The following is a 9,724-nucleotide window of genomic DNA, read 5'->3' as shown; positions in this document are numbered from 1 at the left end:
CTCAGCTTCCTGAGTAGCCACCAGTGCCCAGCTAGATTCCATTATTTATAGCCTAATTATAATGTCATCATGGACTGTTTTATGCTAAGGATTGCAATTAGAATGGAAATACGAACTTGTAATATTTATACTCAGAGAATTCATAAGTGATGTTTAATCTTTTTTTTTTTTTTTTTTGGTTCATGGGGCTTGAACTCTGGGCTTGGGCACTGTCAGCTCTAGGCTACCACTGTTACCCCTGGGCCTGGGCGCTGTCTCTGAGCTCTTCAGCTCTGGGATACCCCTCTCCCCTCACCCTAGAGCCAAGTCCCACTTCCTGTTTTCTAGAGGTTAATTGGAGATAAGTGTCTCACTGACTTTAGTGCCTTGGGCTGGCTTTGAATCTTGATCCTCAGATCTCAGCCTCCTGAATATCTAGGATTACAGGCATGAGCTATGTGCCCTGCTAAATTAGGACTTTTTTTGATCAGTAAAAGAATTCCATTGTAGCATCTATTAAACTCAAGATTCACCACTAGATGGCATCCTGTAAGGAGAAATTCTTGCTTTGTCACAGTGTACTTTTTTTTTTTTTTGCCAGTCCTGGGGCTTGAACTCAGGGCCTGGGCACTGTACTAGAATACTTTTTGCCCAGTGCTAGCACTTTACCACTTGAGCCACAGTACTACTTTTGGCTTTTTCTGTTTATGTGGCACTGAGAAATGGCTTCATGCATGCTAGGTGAGCACTCTACTACTAAGCTACATTCCCAGCCCAGTATTTCTTGATCATTTGTATTCTAGAGAATGTTTATGTGTACATGCCGCTATTGGGGCTTGAACTTGGGCTTTTTGTTCTTTCTTAGCATTTGCTCAAGGTTAGCATTCTACCAGTTGAGCCACAGCTTCACTTCTGGCTTTTTGTAAGTTAATTGGCAATAAGTGCCTCATAGATCTTCTTGCCAAGTCTGGCTTTGAACCACATCCTCAGATCTCAGCCTCCTTAGTAAGTAGTATTACAAGTGTGAACCACTAGTACCTGAAACTTTTATTTCATGTAACATCTATTCCTTAAAGTATAGTCTCTTTTTACCACGGTTTGCAAGTTTTGCTTACTCTGTGTACTTTCTTGCAGATTTTCTACTTTGTACATACATTATTTTGTATATACTATACATGATGACTTCGGTGAGCAATGATCGTTGCCGAGGTGCTCGGGAAAAAACACAGATTTCAGCAACACAGGCAACACAACCACAGAAACAAGTGGTACAGGTAAGTTTTTGTGGAACTTTGGTTTTTTGTGTTTAGAATTAAAAGGGGAGAACATATAGTTTAATGTTTTCCTTTATAGGAAACCTCAGGGCTGAATTTGTGTTTAAAATGTATAATATGAAAGAAGCAATATCGATGAGTTCGATTAAAAATGAATGTTGTTCAGTGTAAACTACTTAATTCTGAATTCAACCTATCTATTATCATCTAGGCCATTTCCTTTTATTCCTTTCCTTCCTGTCCCTCCCTCTTTTCTTTTCTTTTTCCTTGTTTTTTTTTTTTTTTTTTTTTTTTTGGTTGGTCCCTTGGCTTGAACTCTGGGGTCTTGGCATTGTCCCTGATCTTTTCAGCTCAAGGCTAGTGCTCTGCCACTTTGAGCCAGAGACAGCACTACTTCCAGTAGTTAATTGGAGGTAGTTAATTGGAGGTAAGAGTGTCTCATGGACTTTTGTCCCTGGGCTGGCTTCAAACCATGATTCTCAGATCTCAGCCTCCTGAGTAGCTAGGATTATAGGCTTGAGCCACGGTGCTGACTCTTTTGTTTGTTCATTTGTCCATCCATCCATTCATTTGTGCTTCCTTCCTGCCATCCTTTCTTTTTTATTTAATCTTTTTTGCATCTGGCAATTAGGGCTCTTGTGTATTATAGAAATGCTGTTACTGAATTACAACCCTAGCCACTATATAATTATTTTAAATGAAAACAAACATATAGTAATCTAGTATAAAGTTAGCATTCTGTAGATTGGCAGACATCTTTTCAGAGGTAATATGCAATTGAGTAAATAAATAAGCCTTATCTAGTTCATCCTAATTTCAGATTGAGGGCTTGGCTATACTTTTGAAAGACAAGGTCTTAATATTTATACATACATACATATACATACATAACTATACATATATATATATATATATATATATGTATATATATGACCTCAAACTCATGGTAGGCTTGTGTTATACCCAGCTTTGACTGAATTCTGATAATTATAAGTGTTTTTATTTATTTTTTTGTTGTTGTTTGTTTTGGTGATGGGTTTTGTACGTGCTTGGAAATACTATACCACTGAGTTCCATCTCTTTCCCTTATAAGTACTATTATAATCATTCATACCCAAGTGTCCTTTGATGTTGAGGGACAATTACTTGTCCTGTTAAATTCAGTGTGAAATTAGCTTGTATTTTGTTAGTATTGACAGATACATATCTCTGCAATTCAGTGCTTCTTCCTAATGACTCCTACTCACAAATAGATAACTATTCACAAATACATCAAGAAAAACTGTTAGTGTTGGGAAATTTTGAATTTGGGGGGTTAAGGCCATCTTTGTTTCTTTTTTTTTTTTTTTATTTTTTGCCAGTCCTGGGCTTAAGCTCAGGGCCTGAGCACTGTCCTTGGACTTTCTCAAGGCTAGAGCTCTACCACTTGAGCCTCAGCACCATTTTTGGCTTTTTTCTATGTATGTGGTACCAAGGAATTGAACCCAGGTCTTCGTGCATGCTAGGCAAGCACGCTACCACTAGGCCAAACTCCCAGCCCCCATCTCTGTGTTTTTTTGGTGCTGGTCCTGGTGTTTGAACTCAGAGCCTGATTGCTGACCCTGATTTTTTGTGCTCAAGGATAGAGTTTCACCATTTGAGCCACAGCTCTGCTTCCAGCATTTTGGTAGTTAATTAGAGATAAGAGGTTCATGGACTTTCTTGACTAGTCTTGTTTTGAATTGTGATGTTCAGATCTTAGCCGGATCACAGGTATGAGTCACATATACCCATGGCTAACACCATCTCTTTATAGAGGAGTGCTTAAAGAAGAGTTTATTTTATACATGGCTCTAACCAAAGTAGAAATATATTAGGGATAATCTTAAATGCAATCTAATAATTAAAAATATACGTATTTAGGGGCTGGGAGTGTGGCTTATTGATACATTGCTTTCCTACCATGTTCACCCTGGGTTTGATTCCTCAGTACCACACAAACAGAAAAAGCCAAAAGTGGTTCTATAACTCAAGTGGTAGAAGACTGAGCAAAAAAAAGCTCAGGGACAGTGCCTAACCTCTGAATTCAAGCCCCAGAATGGCAAAACAAACAACAACAAAAATGTTTATATTACTAAAAAATCTTTTTTTTTTCTTTTTCTTGGTAGTAGGGTTTGAACTTGGGGTGATTGTTCACTTGACTAGTGTAGTATTACTTGAGGCACATTTCCCATTTGATATTCTTGGTTATTTTGGCGATAGAGTCCTGTGGACTCTGCTGGCTGGCTTGGTTTTGAACCATAATCCTCCAGATTTCAGCTTCCTGAGTAGCATAAGCCACTGTTGCTCAGCTACTGATTTTTTAAATCAGTAAGATGAAAACATTAGCTTTTGAAGAAGGGCCCAGTGAAAGGTTGAGGATGTAAATTGTATCCCCTTCCATGCTACTTCCTGTTGCACTGGGGGAAAGATTGCAAAGGTCTTCTTTTTATTTTTATTTTTTGCCAGTTCTGGGGCTTGAACTGAGGACCTGAGCACTGTTCTCAGGCTTTCTCAAGGCTAGAGATCTACCAGTTGAGCTACAGTACCACTTCTGGCTTTTTCTGGGTATGTGATACTGAGGAATCCGACCCATGTCTTTGTGCATGCTAGGCAAGCATTCTACCAACTCCCAGCCCTCTTTAGTTTCTTGTGGTTTTTTTTTTTTTGCCAGTCCTGGGCTTGGGCTCAGGGCCCGAGCACTGTCCTTGGACTTTCTCAAGGCTAGAGCTCTACCACTTGAGCCTCAGCACCACTTCCGGCTTTTTTGTATGTATGTGGTACCGAGGAATCGAATCCGGGTCTTCGTGCATGCTAGGCAAGCACTTTAACCACTAGGCCAAACTCCAGGCCCTTTTTTTTTTTTGACTAGTTCTGGACTTGGGCTCAGGGCCTGAGCACTATCCTTGGGTTTTCTCAAGGATCTATCACTTGACTCACAGTGCTACTTCTATTTTTTTCTGTGCGTGTGGTACTGAGGAATTGAACCCAGGTCTTCCTGCATGCTATGCAAATATTCAGCACCAGGCCACACTCCAGGCCTCTTTAGTTATTTTTGAAATGAGGGTCTAGAAATTTTGCCCAAGCTGGCCACAAATTGCTAGGCTCAGATGATCCACTTAGTGTAGCCTCCAAAATAGCTAGGAATAATGTGTGCCACCATGCCTAGCTGATGTTAAGTATCTAATAATCCTTTTGGTTAAAAGTATTTTGAGAGTTTTCAATGGCATGAATATTATGGATTAGAGAAATTGTTTATGTTGGGCTGGGGATATGGATTAGTGGTAGAGTAGTTGTCTAGCTTGCATTAGTGCCTGGGTTGAAACCTAGCACATATCCCCCCCCCCTCCCAACTCCCCTCCCTTCCTCCTTTCATACACACACACAAAGATTGTTCATGTTCATTTACTAATCCATTCTAGTAAGTATTTTCTGAGGAAGTTATCTTAATCTTGGGGACAGAGCATTTTATATGTGAGTTGTCTACTTCTATGTCATAAAGTAGGGGTGTTCTGATAGAACCTGCCTCAGTTATACGCTAGAAGAGGGAACTTTTGAATTTGTATAAATCTGGGTTGTTTAGATCCTTGGCCAATTCACTTTATGATTTAGACATATGATTTTTTTTTTTTGTGCTGGGGATAGATCCTAAGATGTTGCACTGTTAGGCAAGTGTTTTGTCACTGAGCTATAGCCCCTAGTCTTTTGTTTTTATTATTATTTTTGTGCTGGTCATGGAGCTTGAACTCAAGGCGCATGGCACATGGGGTACTGTCCTTGAAGTTTTTTTTTTTTCCCCACTTTAAGGCTCTCAGCACCACTTCCGGCTTTTTTCTATATGTGGTACCAAGGAATCGAACCCGGGTCTTCATGCATGCTAGCAAGCACTTTAACCACTAGGCCAAACTCCCGGCCCCATCTTTCTAGTCTTTAAGTAGCCCAGATTGGTTTTAAATCTTTTTGCCTTAACCTCCTAAATGCTAAGATTATAGGCATTACAATTATAGGCTGCTACCAATCTATCTTTTCTTTCTTTTTTTTTTTTTTTTGCCAGTCCTGGGCTTGAGCTCAGGGCCTGAGCACTGTCCTTGGACTTTCTCAAGGCTAGAGCTCTACCACTTGAGCCTCAGCACCACTTCCGGCTTTTTTCTATGTATGTGGTACCGAGGAATCGAACCCGGGTCTTCATGCATGCTAGGCAAGCACTTTAACCACTAGGCCAAACTCCCGGCCTCTCTTTTCTTTCTTTTAATATAATTGTTTTTCTTTTGCCAGTCCTGGGGCTTGAACTCAGAGCCAGAGCACTGTCCTTGAGCTTTCTTCAAGGCTAGTGCTCTACCACATGAGCCATAGCACCACTTCTGGCTTTTCTATGTATGTGGTACCAAGAACTCACACCTGGGTCTTTGTGCATGCTAGGCAAGCACTCTACCACTAGGCCAAACACCCTGCCCCTTAATATAGGTTTTAAAATAACATTTATGGACTTGCTCTTAAGAGTTTCAAAAGTAGCACACACAAAAAGCTGGATATTGGTGGCTCACACCTATAATCCTAGCTACTCAAGGGTCTGAGATCTGAGGATTGAGGTTTGAAGCCAGTCCAAGCAGATAAATTCAAGTCTGTTATCCAATTAACCAGCAAAAGCCAGAAATAGAGGTATGGCTCAAGTAGTACAATGCCAGCATGAGTGAAAGAGTCAAATGGAAGCTTTAGATCTTTGGTCTAGACCCCCAGGGCCAGCACACATAAAAAAGAGCAATACAAATAATTATAATTACTAAAAACTGTACTTTCTTTTCTCTCTCCCCTCCGCCCCCATTCCTAGGGCTTGAACTCAGGGGCCTGAGCACTGTCCTTGGACTGTCTCAAGCTCTACCACTTGAGTCACAGCTCCACTTCTGGCTTTTTTGGTATATGTGATACTGAGGAGTCGAACCCTTGTCTTAGTACATGCTAGGCAGGCACTCTACCACTAGGCTAAACTCCTGGCCCCTGAAGACTATTTTCAAATCCCCCAGAGGTATATACATCTACTACCTTTCAACTTTTTTCTGTACTATTTTGATAGTTTATACAGAATTTGATTGATTGATTGTCAGTCCTGGAGCTTTAACTCAGGGCCTGAGCACTGTCTTTGGACATTTTTTTTTCCTGTTGGTTATAGGGCTTGAACTCTAGACCTGGGTACTTTCCCTGAACTCTTTGGCTCAAGGCTAGTGTTCTACCACTTGAGCCACAGTGCCACTTACAGCTCTTTCTTTCTTTCTTTCTTTCTTTCTTTCTTTCTTTCTTTCTTTCTTTCTTTCTCTCTCTCTCTCCTTCCTTCCTTCCTTCCTTCCTTCCTTCCTTCCTTCCTTCCTTCCTTCCTTCCTTCCTTCCTTCCTTCTCTCCCTCCCTCCCTCCCTCCCTCCCTTCTGTCCTTGCTTCCTTTCTTTTCTTTCTGCCAGTCTGGGCTTGAGATTAGGGCCTAAGCACTGTCCTTGGGCTTTCTCAAGACTAGAGCTCTACCACTTGAGCCACAGCACATCACTTCCCGCATTTTCTGTGTATGTGGTACAGAGGAATGGAACCTGGGTCTTCGTGCATGCTAGGCAAGCACTCAACCACTAGGCCATACTCCCCACCCAATAATATTTATTTTTATTTTTGCAATGCTGGGGATGAATTCAGGACAATGATTTTACAATTATGCCTTTCCCTAAGCTTTTTGAGAATATGTTTCAGACAAGATGCTTTTTTAACCCTAAATATTTGAGTATTTTTGTTTCTGTTATTTTTTTTTTCTTTTCCCCTGAGTTTTGGAACAGGGCATTTTGAATCTAAACTGGCATTGAACTCACAGTAGGCCAGGCTGCACTTGAACTTACTATCCTGCCTTAGCTTTCCAAGAGCAGGATTTAACAGGTGTGTACTACTAGGCCTTTTACTTAGTCATCCTTTTACAGTTACAGACTCAGAAAATTAAGTCATTATCTAATCTATAGACATTAATCTTAATTGTCCCAATAATGTCTTTTTATTGTGTTAAGACCCTGTCTCACTATCAGTACAAAGTGTAGGCTGGCCTAAAGGCCTGATTTTGATCTTCTAGTCAGCTTCTGGAAAGCTAAAAATCATGGATTTGTTTATCACTGACAATAATGGGTTTAGTTAAGTCCTTAATCTTACATTGTATTTAAGTGCCAGGACTCTTGATTCCCGCCTTGTTCTCTCCCTCCCACTCTAAACCTTCCCTACTCTACTTTGGTAAGGACATGCTCTACTGCTAAGCTATACCCTTAGTCCTTTCAACCAACCTATACTCTTTTGCCCGTTTGATTTTTTTTTTTTTTTAATTTTTAAAGATAAGGTCTTGCCATATGGCTCAGGCTGGCCTATTTCTCTTTTTTTGCCAGTTCTGGGACTTGACTCAGGCCCTGGGCACTGTCCTTGGACACTTTTTTGCTGAAGGCTAGTGCCCTGCCACTTGAGCTACACTGTCACTTCCAGCTTTTTCTGGATATGTGGTACCAAAAATTGATACCGGGTCTTCGTGCATGCTGGAAAAGCACTCTACCACTAGGCTATGCTCCTGGCCCACTGGCCTATAACTCTTGATCTTCCAACCTTTCCTTTTCTGAGTGGCAGGATTACAGGTTTGGTTTCTTTGTTTTTGTTTTTTTTTTCGGTTGGTCATAGGGCTTTAAACTCTGGGCCTGGGTGTTGTTCCTGAGCTCTTCAGCTCAAGGCTACTGCCATACCCTTAAGCCAAGCCCCACTCCTGTTTTCTAGGGGTTAATTGAAGAGTCTCAGGTCCTTTTGTGCCTGGGCTGGCTTTGAACCTTGATCCGAAGATCTCAGCCTCCTGAGTAGCTAGGCTTACAGGCATGAGCTACGGATGCCTGGCTCAGATTTGGTACTTTTAAGGTGAAAATGTTTCTCAGTTTTATGATAGTGACTTATTTGAAGAATATATAGGCCAGTTGTTTTGTGCAGTATCTTCCACTTGGGTTTCTTTGATATTTCTTTATTTATGCATTTTTGATAAAAGTACCCTAGATATGTGTTTTTTGTTGTTTTGTTTTGTTTTGTTTTTGTCTGTGTGGTTGTGATAGGGATTGAACTGAGGGCTTTGCATATGCTAGGCAAATACTCTACCACTGAGTTAGCTACATTCTCAACCTGATGTCACCTGGTTAATGCATTATAGCATGCTGTAGTAGGAGATAAGTTTGTCTCATATACTAATGTTCCATTTTATCAATTTCTTAAAGCAGTATTTCTTGGATATAAAAATTTAGTTTTTCAAAAGCATAAAAATAGATTATGGTACATGTTTTTTGCAGGATGATTGTAAGGAGTTGGAAATTGTGTAAGATTGTAACCAGGAAGTGATTATTTTTATTGTTATTGTATATTCCATGTATTATGTATATCACTGTATGAAGTGATTTTAATAATATTTGAATTTTGAGCTGAGCATTTTGGTGTATACCTGTAATCCCAATACTGGGGATATAGGTAAGGATAGGAGAGTTTCAAGTTCTATGCCAGCCTGGGCTTATTTTTGTTTTTATTTGAGACATGGTTTCTAGTCCAGGTTGTTCTCAGACTTACCTTGTAGTTTACATTGTGCTTGAACTTGAGATCCCCCTGCCTCTGTCTTCCAAGTGCTGTAATTATAGGCATGTACCACCATGCCATGAGTACATAATAAGTTTGTAATGAGCTCGGGATACATAGTAAGACCTTGTCTCAAAAAAAACAAATACATAATTTTTTAAAAAGCCAATTATACAAAATATTGTACAAAATTCATGGGTTTCTGTTTAGTTGAAAAAGAAGTAAATTATAGCAACACTATTATTAAAGGAAATACTATTAGACTATGTTAATAATATTGATTGGTGGGGTGGGCATAATAGGGATGTTTTAAATGAAAGCTATTTTATTATATTTTCCAAAATTTCTGACTGACAGATTCAATAAGAAAATATTTGGTTTACTAGAAAAGCTGTCACATCGTTTTTCCTGATGAAAGCAACTTTGCTTTTTGTAAGCCATGGGAGGGGCAGAGATCCAAAGGAAGGCCGTGCTGCTTTTTTTGGCTGTATTTGCTTTTAATTTGTGACTGGTCCTGATGAATGTCAGTAATGGGGAGGGTACACTGAACATGTTTAAGTTGGATTACTAGTTGACCCTGCTTTTTCCTCTTTTTTCCCCAAGCTGTACAGACCTCTTGACACTTCTAGAGCTCAGCCTGGTAACTTCCCTATTATACTCTTAATTTATGTTTGGTGCTTTGTTTTTCAATATTTGTTGAATTGTTTATTGAACAAAGTAATTTTCTTCTTGACTAAGGCATATAGGTATCTTACAGAGGTTAAAAAATATTAACATTTTCATTAAACATTTATACTAATATACTTCTAGTGTTACAATACTTGTTAACAGCTGCTAAGTATATCAGC

The 9,724-nt window shown here is 39.7% G+C and overlaps 1 protein-coding gene across 1 annotated transcript in view; it reads left to right on the top strand.

Annotated features, from left to right (window-relative positions):
- Positions 1-1,115: 1,115 nt before the first annotated feature.
- The window catches only part of Ubap2 (ubiquitin associated protein 2), a 72,622-nt gene continuing 64,013 nt past the window's right edge, over positions 1,116-9,724 (top strand). The window contains 1 exon segment of the mRNA XM_090330119.1: positions 1,116-1,253. Coding sequence (XP_090186245.1) covers positions 1,155-1,253 — 99 coding nt within the window. The 5' untranslated portion in view covers positions 1,116-1,154.

The sequence above is a fragment of the Megascapheus bottae genome, chromosome 3 (assembly GCF_031878675.1).
Source record: "Megascapheus bottae isolate mThoBot1 chromosome 3, mThoBot2.hap1, whole genome shotgun sequence".
Lineage (NCBI taxonomy): Eukaryota > Metazoa > Chordata > Mammalia > Rodentia > Geomyidae > Megascapheus > Megascapheus bottae.
The sequence above is the reverse complement of the archived record's forward strand: the minus strand, read 5'-3'. Positions and strand labels throughout refer to the sequence as shown.